The sequence below is a fragment of the Martes martes genome, assembly GCF_963455335.1.
Source record: "Martes martes genome assembly, chromosome: 7".
NCBI lineage: Eukaryota > Metazoa > Chordata > Mammalia > Carnivora > Mustelidae > Martes > Martes martes.
This window is the reverse complement of record NC_137894.1, coordinates 66738555-66756602: the sequence shown is the minus strand read 5'-3', so window position 1 is coordinate 66756602 and position 18048 is coordinate 66738555. Positions and strand designations below refer to the sequence as shown.

The 18048-nt window shown below is 41.9% G+C and overlaps 1 protein-coding gene across 1 annotated transcript in view; it reads left to right on the top strand.

Annotated features, from left to right (window-relative positions):
* The window catches only part of FBN1 (fibrillin 1), a gene marked incomplete at its 5' end in the record, with an annotated part of 228567 nt that overhangs the window by 198846 nt on the left and 11673 nt on the right, over window positions 1-18048 (top strand). Inside the window, 11 exons of the mRNA XM_080809914.1 lie at window positions 889-1014; window positions 4801-4950; window positions 5333-5398; window positions 6104-6220; window positions 7879-7998; window positions 9574-9696; window positions 10798-10929; window positions 12913-13038; window positions 13590-13796; window positions 15424-15549; window positions 15794-15916. Coding sequence (XP_080666040.1) covers window positions 889-1014; window positions 4801-4950; window positions 5333-5398; window positions 6104-6220; window positions 7879-7998; window positions 9574-9696; window positions 10798-10929; window positions 12913-13038; window positions 13590-13796; window positions 15424-15549; window positions 15794-15916 — 1416 coding nt within the window. The remainder of the gene's footprint in view (window positions 1-888; window positions 1015-4800; window positions 4951-5332; window positions 5399-6103; window positions 6221-7878; window positions 7999-9573; window positions 9697-10797; window positions 10930-12912; window positions 13039-13589; window positions 13797-15423; window positions 15550-15793; window positions 15917-18048) is intronic.

The following is an 18048-nucleotide window of genomic DNA, read 5'->3' as shown; positions in this document are numbered from 1 at the left end:
TAGGATGATCATGTAATTTATTGACCAAACCAAGACAGTTTTAAGGAGGGCACTATTAATAATGAGGCCAGGACAACAAGCATAAACTAGGACTCTCCTAGGAAGACCAAGGCATGTGATTGCCCAAGTCATTCAAACTTCACTGTAGACCACTTTTAATCAGCCCTTATTAGGGTTAAGGTATATTCATATGCTAAACAATACTTCACAATATGAGTGTATCAAATTCCTATTAGGTATATGATGAAAGGAAAAACTGGTCTCTACAAGAAAGACATTTTTGCATCTTGAGAAAAATTAATGTGCAAATGAGAGTTAGGAACCCCATATTCTGTGATATCTTTAGTTTACACTGCACAAGATTATTTTCATGAATATTATTATTCTTGTAAAACTCAATAGTTTTAGGGATATAGCACAGGGTTTTGGGGAAAGCACTGTGGATGGATGGAGGGGAATAAATTTTTGTTTCAAAGGTCTAGATCTCTTACTAACTTATCATCAACATAATTAAAATTTCAAGCTTCTGCTTCCTATGCAGTGGGGAAGTCAGAGCCTGCAGTTTCTTGTTTCTCTCCTAGCTTAGGGTAGTAGAAAATCACTCTACCCTTTCTAATTAGCCAGGCAACTGAGTCTGGGTAAGAAACTGTTCTCATTGTATCCCTTAGAAGACATCTGCAGATTGCATTTTTACAACAAGAATTTTCAAGGTTAATTTTTAAAAAGATGTCACAGCCTAGAAGTCCACTCACAGCATAATGATACAGGAAAAATCTTCATTATTGGAAGAGTTTTGAAACTCACTTGCACTTTGTACTTCCACACTTTGCATTGGTATCTGATGGTGTCTCCATTGTGTTTTGACTTTGACACATGTGATTCTTTTAGATATTGATGAGTGTGTTGAAGAGCCAGAAATCTGTGCCCTGGGCACATGCAGTAACACTGAAGGCAGCTTCAAATGTCTGTGTCCAGATGGGTTCTCCTTGTCCTCCACTGGAAGAAGGTGCCAAGGTAACTGCCTTTGAAGACTTTTGACTTTCATTACTGTTTATTTGTTGTGGTTTCATTTTCTTAAACATGGCAAAGCTTTGCTTCTTTGTGAAAGAGAAGATGGAGAGTTTTCATTCACCCAGAGGTCTAATGATTACCATATGTCAGAAAGTTCATTTTTACTTTTAAGGTTGAAAACTAATCCATCAAGTTCTGGTTGCTTGTATAACAACTTCCCCGGGCACTTAAACCTCTCTCTCCCCCTAAGAACACAGATGCTGATAGGTCTGTCAGTGGGGGATCTGCCATGAGCCTCTGAATCCTGGAAAGCCTGGGGAAAGTTCAGTTCCATGGCCTCTGCCTCTCAAGAGGTAACTTGGTATAAATGTGGGCCAAAATCTAGACTCTCGGTCAAAAAAATACAGATTAATCCATATGCTTCCAGGATAGAGTGCCCACCCCTGACATCACAAATTTTCTAAGAAAGCAGGAAAATAAATTTGAACTGACCTGGACTCTTGCTGGGACGTAGTCTTGTTTTCAGGACTAATATTTGTGAACTTAGAAAAGAAAAAGAAAAAGAAAAAGAAACCTGAACTTATGCCTAACACGGTATATCATATCCCAGAAACTATCTGAATTTTAGTGAACAATGCAATGATGTGTGTCTATCCATTTATACATACTAGTTTAACGAATTTGGAACAAAAAACCCCATACGAACAAACTCCATACATATTTCCCCCCTCTACCCCTGTGTTCTGTTGTTGTCGTTTTATTGTTCAGGGTTTTTTTTCTTGGTTATTTTGTTCTGTTTTGGTTCAGTTTGGTTCTGTATTACTAAATAAGAGGCAATGGATATCATCTCAGATTCCAAAAGTTGGGTTTGGGGGCCTCAGCTCTGCCATCCATAGCCTAGGGCAAGTCATTGGATCTTTTGGAAGTTCCATTTCCTCATTTTAAACAACCATAATAATACCTGCCCAACCAATCCTATTGAATAGGTAACAAAGCTTTATTAGTTTCTTCTGCATTGTTCATAGATTCCTGCTTTCTGTTGATTAACTTTTGCCTTCAACTGGTCTTTTTGTTACCCAATATTTAGAACTGTGAAGGGGGAGTTGAGAATTCTCTGATTGGTCTGATCTCATAGATCAGAAGCTGTCACAAGCCCAGGCGGATTTCAGGCTTGTGGGTGGGGTTGACACTGGATGCAAACAGATACTCTATTAGAGTACAGACCAAGCCAGATAAATTCTAAGTTCGACTCCTTTGTCTCTGTGTGCCTTTGGCTTGGCCCAGGTTTGGAAAGAAAGCAGCGAGAAACCAGGTGTGAATCTGCCGATGTGGCAGGCCAGAGGAAACTCATAGGCTATTAATTCAATTTGCACTGGCCTGTCACAGAGCAAGCTAACGCTGCAGGAAGAATCAGCCCAGCTGTGAGCTGCCTTGCCACATGCTCAGCTCCAAGAGGCAGAGCCAGGATTGAGGAATGCAAGCAGGGAAAGTGACTTTTGTAGTTCTGATGAAATTTCAAAGGTCATTAAGGGCTCTTTGCACATGGACTTGTAAACAGGCATCCTAGTGAGTCCTAGCTCGAGTGTGTGGGCAAGCAAAGCTCTCCGTCCCATTGCAAGACACCTTTGATTAATAAACCAAATTTAGAGAATCACCACAGGCAAATGTAAATCTCCCACAGGGCACAAACTTCCCTGAAGCCAGGGAAGTAAGAGCTGGGTTTTACTTATAAAGACAAATTAGGAGTCAGGCTTCTTTTGCCCATGAAATGAGAAAATCCCACAGAACCACAGATAACGTTTTTGAGGGAACAATTGTGATAAGACTCAGGTGAACAGATCTGGGTACCTGAAGGCCACAGATGTAAATGGGCCACTCCCACCTACAAAATTCAGTGAAGGGAATTTGTCACTTAGGCTCACTGTAAACTTCATATGTTTGAGCCTGTGTAATGTCTAGATTTTTTTTTTTTTCTTTCAGGAGGTGGGATGGTAGAGTAGTCCTGGAGAGACAGGGCTAGTTTATGGAAGAGGGTCGATGATAAAAGGAAAAGAAAATCTATCTAGATTTAGAAGAAACATTATGAGCTGGAAGACAACAGAGACCACTGAATTTTAATATATTTGTTGGACATTTTTGTGAGTAGTCCCTAAATTATACCTTAAGAGACAGTTATAGATGTAAATAATAAACACAGAACATTGTGTGTGACAATGAACTTGAAGAATAAAGCAAATCAAAATGTGTCCTTCAAGAAACTATAATCTGTTAAATCTTGAAACTTCTCGGCAAAGCAAATATTTGGAAGGCAGACATGCCACAGGACGCACGCTGGCTTTTTTTGCACTTGACTTTCAGAAGAGTAGTTCACTGAAAGGAGCCTGTTAGGTCCCAGCTACCACAGGTGGTGGAAGGAGAGTAAAAACTAGCAAGAAAATATATCTGGAAGAATTGGTTGAAGGAGACGAACAAATTCATTTGGGGAAGAAGGCCAACCGAGTTTGACTTACTAGGGCCTGGTAAATACGAGTGATGGATTGACTGGTTATTATTTTTACTTCAATTCATGAAAGTTTTTCTTCTGTGGTCTTTGGCAACTCAATTATTCTTACATTGTCTCCTTTGTCAAGAAATAAAAGCTGTGAAGTTGTCTTAGCAGAAATGCATCGATGGCTCTAATAATAGGTCATAAGGTGCCATCTAGGGTTGAGAAACAGTGACAGGAGAGAGCATACCTGGTCCTAAAGAAAGAAAGGGGAGTTGTACAAAATGGGTATGAAAGCATTTCCTTAAAGCCTGCAGATTGTAGCCTCTGTGTAACTAGAGAGGAGTCCACAGGGCTTTGGATGTCAAATTTGAGGGAAAACACACCAGGCTTTTGGATGAGCCACCCTGTTTGCTCTATAAGAAATGGTAGAGTCCATTTCCAAAATTATGTCAAGTAGTGTTGGAGAATTTTGTAGCAACTAGATCCCATCTTCCATGTTGTCACCAAAAAATAATTGATATTAAAAAAAAAATACATTCTTTCAGAGAAAGGTTATCCTGCTTCCTATCCACCACCTCTCTGCCCTCCTCTTCACCTTCTCTTTTTCTGTTGAGCTAAACCACGTTCTGTATCTTGCGTGTGTGAGCACGCACGCGTGTATAAAATCTGCAGAAGGCACCACAGGCGTTTTGTAGACAGAAACTGCATCAGCAGCTGCTTCGGCGAATGACCATTATTGTCATATTTTTGCCACTCCACAAAATTGCCACATCTTTATTTACTCTATGCCTGGGATCAGGGGTTTTATTTTGGTTTCTGGGCTTAGGGGACAGCAAATAAACAACACAATGTGATAGCACAGTAAGTACCAGAACTGTGAGGTCTACCTTAACCTAGTACGCTTGCTAAATGCTATCCAAAACACACAAACACAGCTGTCAATGCAGGGGTCTTGTGAATGACTGCACTTCTGAATGTCCCCACCCTGAAGTCACTGATGATGTCAGTTTTGAAATGTGATAGTGTTGGATTTTGTCATTCACATCAGGTTATTTTGGAAGATTGGCTGAAATGAGAAATAAAGTGAAGACATAGATGTATTCATCAGATCTTACTACAAAAGTCACCTATGACTTTAAATATCTGAGCCCAATTTCTGTTGCAATCACTTAATGTTACGGAGTCTTCCCACTCTAAAGAAAAGGGCATACATTTAACAGGATGGATTGTTTCTTATTCACTATTGTACAGTAACGATGTAGTAGGAAAGGTCTGAAGGGTCTCCTGAATTTATGCTGCAGATCTGCGAATGAGCTACTGCTATGCAAAGTTTGAAGGAGGAAAATGTTCATCGCCCAAATCCAGAAATCACTCCAAACAGGAATGTTGCTGTGCCTTGAAGGGAGAAGGTTGGGGTGATCCCTGTGAGCTGTGCCCCACTGAGCCTGATGGTAGGTCCACCATCTGCATTTCTCTTTGGGCCCTTCATAGGGTGGACTGGCCATGAAATAGGAAAGATTGTACATAGCCCTTCTGGAAAAAGACAACTTAATTTAATTGTAAGTCTACCTAACATATTCATTAAGATTATTTTAACTTAGGAACTGGGCAGTTATTTTCTTCTGAAATGTGCTATGAATCAGGGCTGCCCAAGTAGTAGGCACACCAGCTCTGGGAGCCTTGTTCACTTTCCCTGGTATTGGGGCTTTTCTCGTCCATTGTTTCCCGATATGCATGGCATGTGGCAGTCTAGCCACCACACGTTGCGTGGGAAGCAGCCTGTAGTTAATCGCCGTTGGTCTATCTATTAACAAGTGTTCGTCTCTACTGCAGAGGCCTTCCGCCAGATCTGTCCCTATGGAAGTGGCATCATTGTGGGGCCTGATGATTCAGCAGTTGGTAAGTGGCCTGTGCTGGCTTCTCAGCATTTCTTAATATTCTTAACCAGCTTCTTTCCTGCCTTTTCTCCAGCTGTTCTTCCTTTTTTTTTTTAAAGATAGGTTTATTTATTTGAGAGCGAGTGCATGAGAGCAGTGAGGAATGGGCAGAGGGAGAAGGAGAATCTCAAGCAGACTCCCCGCTGAGCGCAGAGCCCAATATGGGGCTCAATCTCACAACCCTGAGATCGTGGCCTGAGCCAAAATCGAGAGTCAGATGCTCAACCACCTGAGCCACCCATGGCCCCTCCCCCCAAACTGTTCTTATTTCTCCACATTTGTCTTGTAAAATAAAGCTCTACTTTTCATTTAGGTACCAATTGTATTATCGTACTGTATGGCAATATTGTAATATTAGATATTTCATTGATTAGATGCTGAAATGGTCATAGTTTCCCTTTGTTTTTTATTTTTGTTTTTAAAGTACCTTGGGGGACCTGGGTGGCTCAGTCGGTTAAGTGTCTGCCTTCAGCTCAGGTCATGATCCCGGGGTCCTGGATTGAGCCCCGTATGGGGCTCCCTGCTCAGTGTGGAGTCTGCTTCTCCCTCTTCCTCTGCTCCTCCCCACTGCTCATGCTCTCTCTCAAATAAATAAAATCTCAAAAAGGATTACTAAAAACAAAAAAAGTTCCTTGTTAGTCACTGTTTTATTTCTCCTTTACATAAGATATGGACGAGTGTAAAGAACCTGACGTCTGTAAACATGGACAGTGCATCAATACGGATGGTTCCTACCGCTGCGAGTGTCCCTTTGGCTACATTCTGGAAGGGAATGAATGTGTAGGTGAGTAATAGGTCGGTTTCTTCCATAGGGATTTTACAAGTTAGAAATTGGGCCATGGAGCATTCACACTGGGAAGTGTGAGTAGTAGGATTGGGACAAGCATGTTTTGTGAACTCATTCAGGCACCATTCATCTGCAGTACTAGTTGCACACCCCATGTCCCAGGCTTTGTGGCTACAGCAGTGAACTAAGCCAATGTCTTTCTTCCTTGCATGGACCTTACAGTCTAAGACACTGGACACATCTGGAGATGTGGTGGAAAGGAGGACATTATCATGTATTTTTTTAAACTTTTATAAAAATTAATAGTCATAATCTTATTCTCTCAATATGTAAAATACAACATTTATTCAGATTTTATTAAATTTAGTAATGTGAAAAGTTATGTACACAGTGTAAACTCCTCTTGTTTTTGCTCTCTTAAAATTTCTAAGAATGGCTATGCCTGACTTTTGACATCTTGATGCCTACCAATGCAAAATTGAATCCAAGTATTATGTCTGTTCCTCTAAAATTTCACCCACAGCTATGACCATGAAGTATAAGCAAGTTCTTTAGTCTTTCTAGGCCTCAGAATGTCATATTATGCAAATGGACTAATTTATTCCTAATTGCTCTGCAGCTCTAAAAATCAATGATGTTGTGACTTTCATGAACTCAAAAGAGATGTAATATTCTGGACAGCGAAATGCCATTTCACAGCAGAACAAAAGCAAAGTTGTCACTGAATTCTCTTAGAGATCTTTAGTTAGTGCTCCTGTGTGCATGCTAAATGAGCCCACTCGCCCAGTCTCTCTACCACAGCCTCTTGCCTTCACCATTTGACTCAGAACCCAACAGAACATATAAACCTGATGATAGTCCATCACTATTCCAAGTCCTAGAGAACTAAAATAACAATGTTATTCCTCAAAAATTTCCCTTTCCAAAAGGAAGATCTTCTCCCCCAAGAGATGTGTCAGATTCTAGAGGGACGGGTTGGGGGGCATAGATATTTTTTAGACCTCCTTGGTAAGACTTGTTCTCTCTCCACAGTTGTTTACAGAGATCATACCCTAAACTTATTTCCTTCTAGCTTTTCTTCTGCCTAATGTAAACCATCTGGTTTCAACAGAATCAACAAAAAATCTTGAATCTTGATTTTATCCAGCGTATTAATTTTGCCTAACCTCTGGTCCCTCATTTTGTGTAAGCTTTGTCTTCTATTTTATATCTGGCAAAAATCCATCATGTTTAAGGCTTCTTGGAGAGTGATGTAATGTAAGGCCAGACTGGAGATATATTTCTAGCTTTATATAAGTGAAAACTTTTGACTGGGGAGAGCAGCCTGGTTTTAACCCTTGGAACATCTATTCCCGGTCGATTTAGCTCTTCATACCTAATACGGGAGGCTGGAGCAGCTCAGGGGAAGAGCAGTAGGAGGGCTGGAAGCCCAGATGCTGTCACTGTTAGTGCCACTGCCACTTAGTAGATCAAATTTGACAGCTATAAATCTGTGGAGATAAGACATGGGCACTCCTTTCTTATAAAGGCAGAATGAGGATAAAGCAAGATGCCACAGAGCAAAGTGCCCTGATAGAGTGAGAGGTACGATTTGCATCCAAGCCCATGTTTGTCTTTATTGATCACGTTTTGAAAACACTCTCGGTCACTTGCAGATACTGACGAATGTTCTGTGGGCAATCCTTGTGGAAATGGAACCTGCAAGAATGTGATTGGAGGTTTTGAATGTACCTGTGAGGAGGGATTTGAGCCTGGCCCAATGATGACTTGTGAAGGTAAGTCTCTTCACAGAATAGTTGGTTACATGTTCTCATCATGGAGACAGCACTGGACTGATTACAGGTTTTTTTGGTTTTTTTTATTAACATATAATGTATTATTAGCCCCAGGGGTACAGGTCTGTGAATCGCCAGGTTTAGACACTTCACAGTGATTACAGTTCTTGATATTAAATACCACTCAGGGTGTACAGGCTAAAGAACACCTAGGCCTAATGGGCCATACCATCATTCTCCCGGTTCATGGCACAAATCACCCTGTATAATATGCAGAGTTCTTACTGATGTCTCCCCACTACAAGTATTTAGATACAACTCCTGTCTTGTTTGCTACCTTCTTTCTTATTTTCCATTTTCCCCTGCTTTTTCTTTCTTCCTCTCCCATGCTCCCTCTCTTTTTCTTTTCTCTTTTCTACTCATAGAAACCTCTGCATGCTGACATAACCAGCAACATCCTCCAGCCATCTGGGGGCAATCACAGCAAAAGATGTTGTCTATACTCTGTAAGCATCTGCCAGTATGCCTAGTAGGGTAGTTGTATGGTGAGAAGGCAGGGAGAGGAAGGTCTGGACCATTGGGTCTCAAAGGGTGGTCCCTGGATCAGTCACATCAGCATCACCTGGGAACTTGTTAGAAATACAGATATTCAGGCCTCATTCGAGACCTCCTGAATCAGAAACTCAAAGAGTGGAGCCTAGCAGCCCTCCAGGTAATTCTGATACACTTTCAAGTAGTAGAGACTACTGGTCACAGAACAGAGTGAAGGTGAGGTGAAGGTAGAGAATAAAAATGGTATGAAAGTGAGCTTTTCATTAGAGATATGTTCTACCATTGTCCTAGTTGTTGCTTAATCTTTAAAGGCTATGACTAAATATGATCTGGGGTCCCCATTCTCAGTCAGCATCACTGGACTTAGAAAGAAACATGAGAATCAAGATGGTCTGTTTTAACCCTGCTTTTCCAAAACATACTCTGCTGGTTCCAAACTATGGAATCCGTAGAAATCACTTTTATCTCTGAATGGTAAAGTCATTCCTATTTAAGGCATAACTTGGCATCAGTTCACCATTTGCTTGGGCACAAGAATCACTGTTACTTCACAGGAGCCTCTTTTCTATGGGGAAGAGGAGGTGGTCAACAATAGTGGATGGGTTTGCTTCTGTTCTGACTTCCATTGACTTGGCAGCTGTTTTGACTGAATGGGGTAAAACTGATTCCCACCCTATGTGACTCTAGGGAATGGCAAGTGGTCAACTTGAGACTTGAAAGCCAGAATTTCAAAAAAGCTCCCTATATGTAGGGTGGTCTACAATTTCCCATCTGTCTCAATAACATTAATAATTATACCAGGATAATAAGCCAGAACTGGGCCTGTGCTAGGAGAACCAGAACCCATGATCACCTTGCCTATACCAATTATAAAATAACCAACTCATTTTATGATTCATTGAAAACAAGAGATCGCTTGGTGCATCCATGTTGATGACAGTGAAGCATCTCAATTTTTGATAAAAATAGACTTTTTCGGTTGATGCCCATGATCCATTATTTTCGTGCTCCCTTCTGCTACAGATATAAACGAGTGTGCCCAGAACCCTCTGCTCTGTGCTTTCCGGTGTGTAAACACTTATGGATCATATGAATGCAAATGTCCAGCGGGATATGTCCTGAGAGAAGATAGAAGGATGTGCAAAGGTGAGACATCTGTGTTAAAGGTCATCTAACTGGGGGGCTGTCACTCTATCTATGATGGGAAATGTGTCTCCAAAGCTTCTATCAGTAGAGAAAGGCTGGGAATCAAGGAACTCTGCTATAGTCCTTAGACAATATGGGGGTCATCATTGCCTATAGCAGGATAATATTAAATTAAATAATATTTTTTTAAATCCCCATCACTAAGGGATGTTATATCCTAAGAATGGAGGTAGCATATGGAATTTGTTAAATAATTTGCTTTAAAAATGCATACTGAACACTTGCAATTACTGTGCCTCTGGACTAGGCTCTGCTCTAAAAAGTTAGGTAAATCATGGGCCTCCTTGAAGAGCACTGATTTGCTCCTCCAGAGTCTTAAATGAGCAGCTATTTACTCTCTTCAGATGACTTAAGTAGGATTTTTCTTGAAGGCGAACAGATTTCCTAACTACGAGCTCTACATCACATCCAGGATAAACCCAAATTTCTCAGCTCAGACCACATAAAGGAGAAAGATAGAGATAGGGAAATGCAATAGAACAATAAGGGATGAGGAAGCCCTGTCCACACCAGAAAAAAGGAAATGAAGGAAGGAAGAACCAGGAGAGAATATGATATTTGTGAATGTTTGTCTTTTCCTCAGAGTCTAAAAACTGAAGTTTTCATTATATAATGATTATTTTAATAATAATAATAATCTAACCATATACTAATATTACATAAAATATCATGTTATTATAATTGTTACATAATGGAAGCTTTGGCTTATTATACTATATTGTAATTATAATGCTGTTATTATAATTATATTATGGAAGTTTTATAGAAGACCTCTTTAGGTGAATTCATCAAAAAGAATTAACACTCACACTTCCCACCTTTGAATGGGTTACAGTTAGTTACGGAATAATTTCTTCATCAAGTTCAAAGGTGGGACAAAACTCCTTCCCAATCTGAGGCCAGCGCCCACCATACAAAAGGAAACAGGTTAACAGTGAAATAAGTGTACAGGAAAATTGATTGCTTGACACCTTCTCATGCTTAAGAGGCAGGAAATTAGTGTAGCTCCTTTTATAATTCGTGGTTGCACGTTCTTTCCAGACGAGGATGAGTGCGAAGAGGGCAAACACGACTGTGCTGAGAAGCAAATGGAGTGCAAGAACCTCATCGGCACGTACATCTGCATCTGCGGGCCCGGCTACCAGCGGAGACCCGATGGCGAGGGCTGTGTAGGTAAGCAAGTTCCCGCCCAAGCAGCTTCAAGGGAGTCAGGGACAAGGGGCAAAAGGGACTTGGAGTCTGAGTTCCAATGGGCAATGTGCTCTTCTGGGCCAGAGCCATCTTCCCTCTCTTCCCTCATGTCATGGTTTCCCTTGGAGAGCCCCTCGCCTCTTGCTTAACTCTCAGTTCCAAAAACACCGTCCTTCTGCCCCTCTGAGTGGGCCTTTGTCTACCTTCTCAGCCCATGTTGCTGCCAGGACTTGGCACCAGGTGTTTCCTCTACTTCTTTCCTTGGCTCCTATACTTTTTGTTGTTTTGGGGTAAGTTCTCTTCACACCACATTGGAATGTCTTTCTATCATCCCAGCTTTGCTGTTAGCACCCTGACATTGAATGACAGATGTCCGGTCCCTCTGAACCAGGGAACAGCATTAAACCAGTGGGATCTTCCTCCAGAGAATCTGTTCTGGTCTAGAGTGGGGCCCAGGCACTGGTATTTCTTAAAGCTTCCTATGTAATGTGGGTCCTCCACTGAAAACCGCAGCTTCAGACCAGGGATGGGCAAGCCACAGCCCAGGGGGCCGATCCAGCCTGCCCGCCTGCCGCCTATTTCTGTAAATTAAGTCACATTGCAGCATAGCTGTAACCATTCATTTAGACATTGTCCATGGTTCTTTCATGCCACAAAGGCACAGCAGAATAGAGGGAAGACAACAGAGACCGTATGGCCTGCAAAACCTAAAACAGTTATTATATATAATATAATAATACTATAATATTACTACTATTTAGAGTAGAAGTTTCCTGACCTCTGGTCTGAACAATGAATACAGGAGAAAAGTATTAGAAAGTTCCCACAAGCTTCCTTTCCACTTTTAATCATCAGTGACACCAGAAAAAGAAATCTTACGTTGTCAATCAAGAAGCTTAAGAATCTCATTTTCCCCTTACCCTGTAAAATACAGAATTAAGCAGTAACTGAAGAGCAGACTTTAAAAGCACAGAAAAAGTATTTGGACATAGGAGCACACACCAGCTGTTTCAGGTTCAGTGGTTCTCAACCTTCTCAGCCCATGTTGCTGGAATCACTTGGAGAACAGAGGTCCCACCCCAAACGCTCTGATTTAATGGGTCTGGGGATGGCGTGAACATCAGGATTTTAGCCTGTTTCCACAGTCCCGTAGCTGTCACCTTCCGGCTCTCTCATCATGAGACTCCTGCCTCTGGGGCTCAGAATTATTCTGCATGACACGCACCTAAGCAAGTCACTTTATTTATGACCTTCCTAAAAAATCATCAGATTGGGGCAGCTGGGTGGCTCAGTCTGTTAAAAAATCATCAGATAATTCTAAGAATCTCCAGTTTGTTTTAGTGCTTTTGTTTTTAACCTGAGAGACTAGATTACGATTATTTCTCAAGAATATTGTTGAAGTATTATGATAAATGTAATCTATATTGAATTGGAAGATTACATGTAGGCCAATTCTCAGTTCAAATTCAATTCAGACATTATTCTGATGAAGTACTATAATATTTCTTTAACATGTGCTGTCTTTTCTCTTCACTTAAAATAATTCTTTGGGAATCCTTCTGATGGACAGATAGAGAAAATTTTAATTTTATTAAGTGAAAAATGTATGTGTACCTAAAATGACATCATCTCCATCTAAGTATATCAAAATGCCATCAAGTATGTTTTTTAAAGGACAGAGGTGTACGCACATACACACACACAATGTCTTGACTTGTATGTGCAAACTCCATTTCTAGGATATGTGAGAAACTGGCAGTAACACAGGGTTGCCGCCCAGGAGGGGAGTTAGGTGGCTGAGGTGTGGGGCAGGAAGGGGTGCTTTTGCTGAATACTCTTTTATACCTTTTGAATTGGGAACCACATGAGACGGCCATCTATTCATGAACTAAAAGAAAGACTCCATTTGTGTGCAAAGGGGTGGGATGACTGCTCTTATGTTTGCTCTTTCCACGAACCCCGCAGATGAGAATGAGTGTCAGACCAAGCCAGGCATCTGTGAGAACGGGCGCTGCCTCAACACCCGGGGCAGCTACACATGCGAGTGCAACGACGGCTTCACCGCCAGCCCTACTCAGGACGAGTGCCTTGGTGAGTCCGGACGACAGGGAGGCTCTCGCAGCCCCGACCGTCACGCTGGGAGGCCTGTCACCTAGATGTCTGATCTGAAATAATGGAAATTGTTAAAACTTGAGGCAGGTTCCTATTTTGGAAGTGACTTAATGTGATTGTCCTTGGGGCTCAGCACCACCCCACAGCTGAATTCTTCCTTTGCTAAATGTATCCGTGAATCACTTGTTTGGAATGTCTTTCTCCACTGCCTTTTTGAGCCCTCGGTGCTGAAGATCCATTTCCATGTGTTTTTCTGCTCCTCCCTCTCGAGAGCATGACTACGCCTCCGTATTTCTGGGAGCAGAGAGAGTTGAAACCTTGCGGGGACCACTTACTGAATTTCTTGTCTTGTTTCCCTCAGACGTCATCCTTTCTCTCTTACTGCTGCTTCCAGCTTTCCCTTCTCGCTTCTTCTCACCCAGGGTAAAGTGTTACATCCTTTTTGGGTTTTACATTTGACCAAATTCATAATACTTTGTCATGCTGATAAAAGTCCTAAAATCCTCTTTGCCATCTAATGTCCCATCCAGACAACCGGGAAGGGTACTGCTTCACGGAGGTGCTCCAAAACATGTGTCAGATCGGCTCGAGCAACCGGAACCCTGTCACCAAGTCTGAATGCTGCTGCGATGGAGGGAGAGGCTGGGGCCCCCACTGTGAGATCTGCCCTTTCCAGGGCACCGTGGCCTTCAAAAAACTCTGCCCCCATGGCCGAGGATTTATGACCAATGGAGCAGGTACTTCCTTTCGTTCTGATTTATGACCAGTGGAGCAGGTAATTCACTTACAATCCAAAAGGAAATCTGCTTGTTTGTTTTATGACAAACAGTTGAGAATATGGAATCTTCAGTGTGGGCTTGGGCTGGGTCGCAAACCCCTTATTATGGTATTTTAGATGTTCGAGGCCAGGTTGCCAAAGCTGTTGTATACTTGGGTTCCTTCCTTTGCATCACAAGGAGTCCCCAACTTTTTAAACAGAAGTTTGTTGTAAGTCAGTTATTGGTCACACAGAATGTAAACTTTTTAGATGAACTGTGGGATAAATGATCACTGAATTCCTAGACTAGTCTACCAATACACATTTTAACTTGAAAAATGGGCTGAAAGACACTGCACAAAGGAAGTATAGACGATGCTGATATTCTGGTGATTAAAACACAGTTGCTTCTAGAAAAGCTCCAGCTGTTTTCACATGGGCGACGCAGGGAGGCTGTCACGGCGCGTTGAGGCAGCTCTGGAGAAGACTGCTGGGGCTCTCTCCCCAACAGCAGGGGCGCTTGTCTCCACCCTCACAAACGAGAATGGAGAGAGTCTTCTCGAGCTCCTTAGGAAGGAACTGGAAGTTAGAGGGGTGGAAGGAGAGTAAGCAGGAGTTGTGTGGATGTTAGAAAGATGTGGCTAAAGGTAGAATAACAGAAGTGGATGTGAGAAGACACAGAACTGGATGGGACCGGATGACTGAGAGCAACTGAGGTTTCTTCCAAGGATGTGAAAATGAGATGGTGGAAAATACTTCTTGAGACCAGGCAGAGCAGAGAAAATTGCATTTCAGAGGAAACTGGAAAGAATTAGGATAAGTAACATCTGTTGGTATAAAATGTTTGGTATAAAATGATTGTTTGGCAATCAAAGGCTAAGAATTCATTTGGTATTGCACCATACCGAGCAGTAAGGAGATAGATGGGTCACGATGTGAAGGACAGTGGCTTTAGTACTCAATAGTGCATAGCAACCAGATTTTTCTCCCTGGGGTGGAGCTGTGAATCAGGGACCCTCTACCTTATCAGGCTGTAAAAACCAAACCCCAGGGATCCACCCCAGAGCCCTAGAGCTTCCCTGTCCAAAGAAAGGTTGGTCCCATTTCCCCAATATTATGCAATTTGATATTTTTCAGGATTAACTTTGAATACAGCAAAAGTAATGGGAGGAAACCTTCCTCCTTATTTTGGACATGCACTATTAGAAAAAAAATGGGATTTTCTTGTCAAGAGTCTACAGCTATGAGCCATTTTTGAGATGTCAGCAGGAGGCAAGCTTAATGGCCTGAGGTAGAGCAAGGAGCTGAATATGTCTGGGAAATACCAGTGTCATTGGACCCAGAGGGGAAAACTATACATTTAGATAACTATTTTTAAAGTGTTCCCCTGGACTGATTAGTTATTATACTTCATTAGTCATTAGTGTAGTTATTCATTTGGCTTTCAGTACAATTACCATTACCTATGAAATGTATGCTCTCACCCCTTTGGTTTAATATCTTAGGTGCATGAGAGAGTTTATTAGTATTTACGGTGAGGTCCCCTACATATTGATGTTGCCCATTTTATACTGTCTTTCTTATTTTAACCTCTGTTAAATTAACAGATATCGATGAATGCAAGGTTATTCATGACGTTTGTCGAAATGGGGAGTGTGTCAACGACAGAGGATCCTATCATTGCCTGTGTAAAAATGGCTACACTCCAGATATAACTGGAACTTCCTGTGTAGGTAAGTGCTCTGTTTTTGGTGTTCAGGTTTATTCTGAGTGGAAACTGTACATTATGGAACCAAAAAAGTCCTCAAACTGAACATCTAAATAGCCTCTGTAATTTTATAGGAAAACCCAAGACAATGATCAAAGACTACACAGAGTGTATCTTTTCTTTCCTCAAAGCTAAAGTTCTTTGTTAGATCCTGTGGGTACTAAGCATCATTTTAGATGGACAGTCACAAGGTATCTTTTTGATCATAGATCTGAATGAGTGCAACCAGGCCCCCAAACCCTGCAATTTTATCTGCAAAAACACAGAAGGGAGTTTCCAGTGTTCCTGCCCGAAAGGCTACATTCTACAGGAGGACGGAAGGAGCTGCAAAGGTAAAGTAGAATTTGCCTGCACCCACACACCTGCCTTCTGGGCAAGTAGTTGCATTCCCTGTCCATTTGAGGAAGCCATGGGCAAGCTGTCCACAGGCAACAGGTGGTTCCCTGGTGTTAGTCCCTCCCTGGGATCTCCCTGCCACCTGCCTCCTATGGTGGATGGATGGAGGCTGAGGCCAGGGAGACTGTGGGGCTAAGGGGGTGTTCAGTGGCAACAGGAGGCATCCTCAATGCCTGCCACTTGGGCAACCATGGGGGCAGATGTCTCAGGTGGGACAGATCCCTAATTGATTGACTCCATAAATAGAATAAGCAGAAAGGAAGTAATCTATTCAACAACCATAGAGCCCAGGTCTCCGGCATTGTCCTGCCTCAGCTTAACTGGTGCCTAGAAAACACTGTGCCTGATTAAGTAAACATTTTGTCTGGGTTTCTGGTCTGCTAAAGAGGGCCATTCCTGCCCTCCATAAACTTATCTGAGCCACAAATATCACAAAGAATTAAGAAACAGCAGAACTCCATACAGAAATCCCTCTTCAAACAAAAGTTATCCTTTGCAAAATTCTGTTGGTGTAAATTTACTCCTAGAAACATCTTCCTCAACAGTAAGAACTTCACATATCGACTGAATAGCGCAAGTAAATCAAACTTAAGGGTGATCTTTAAAAGGAGGGATTGGGAGGAGGAAAGGTAGACCAGATGGCAGACTAAGAGTTAGCGTGTTTCTACCATGAAGCCACGATGGAGTAAAAGGAAAGTAAGGGAAGTTGAACCGTGGGGCGGGAGTGGAGAGCAGAGGGAAGTAGGACCCTCAACCGAGTTCTTGTACGTCTGCTGAAAGGAGTGAGTTAAGAGACTTGTAACATAGGAAGACAGAATGAACAGTGCCTGAGGTTTTCCTATATAATAGGAAATCTATATAATCCTAGAATTTGGGGAGAGGAAGTTGAGAGACCTACTTAAAAATTCTGACTATCTTGATAAAAGAGTTGTTTCCAGCTTTGTGCTTCTCCAACATAGAACTTACTCTCCATCTGTGGATCACAGTGAGCTCCCGGCAGTGTGAGGCTATAACGCAGAGCCATAAATTTACTTATGTAAATAGAGAACCAAATTAAAGAGAAAATCTCTCTCAGTGTATGTATTATCTACACAGAGCAAAACAAATTTATAGCATTTTTCCAGCCTGTGGGGGCAGAAAATCCTCAAAAAGGTCTAGCAATTAAGAGATGGAAAATGGAAACTAAATGGTAACTAAGTGGTAACAGTTTTTTCACAATGTATCAAACACACCAGTGATGCTCTCTTTATGGTTTTAGGAGTGGGCAAACAGCAATGGGATTCTTACAGATCTCCTCACAAGTCCCTTTCTCCTGTTGTTCTCATGAGGTCTAGATTCGTCCCCATACTTGGCATGGAGGACTAAAGATCAATCCCAGTGGTGCAAATACATATACTATTGAATCTGACATAAAGAGGCTCAAAGGATGGCCTAGGGGAGATGTGGGACCAGCACCTCCTCCAAAAGAGCCGGGTAGGATCCAGAGAAGAGGAGAGAAGGGGAGACAAGATGTTCTTGGAGGTGAGAACAGCAAGTGTTGCTGTTCTTAAGGTGGGGTAGTTAGAAAACAGTGTAAGAAATCACTGAGCTGTCTCCCTCACCTGTGTGCAGGTAAGCTCCAGCAACCGCAGAACAGTACTCTGGCAGGGCCCCTTGGGTCAGTGATTTGTTGTTGTTGTTGTTGTTAAAATTCAGCTGAAAGCTGGAACATACTTTGAATCTCTTGAGGTCTTTAAATAGCAATGGAGTTGAGAATGAGCCTGGAAGTTCCTGCAAAGAGAAAAGAAGCCGTGTCAAAGTAGAGGATTTTACTGAGATGTGGAAAACAATGTTGGGTAAATACTGTAGGCTGTTTTTAAATGTGCTATTAGCTTATCAGAGTGAGGGGTTTTTTTTTCCCCTTTGTTTCCTTCTCGATCGCTCAATTTTGTTTTAACCAAAGGAGACTCTCTAAGAAAATAAATCCGTTTGGTTTGGTTTGGTTGAACATCTCATTTGAGCAGATTCAAAACAGTGAACGGAAAAGGAGGGGAAAAAAAGAACTAAGCAAATAAATTAATTTCCAGCC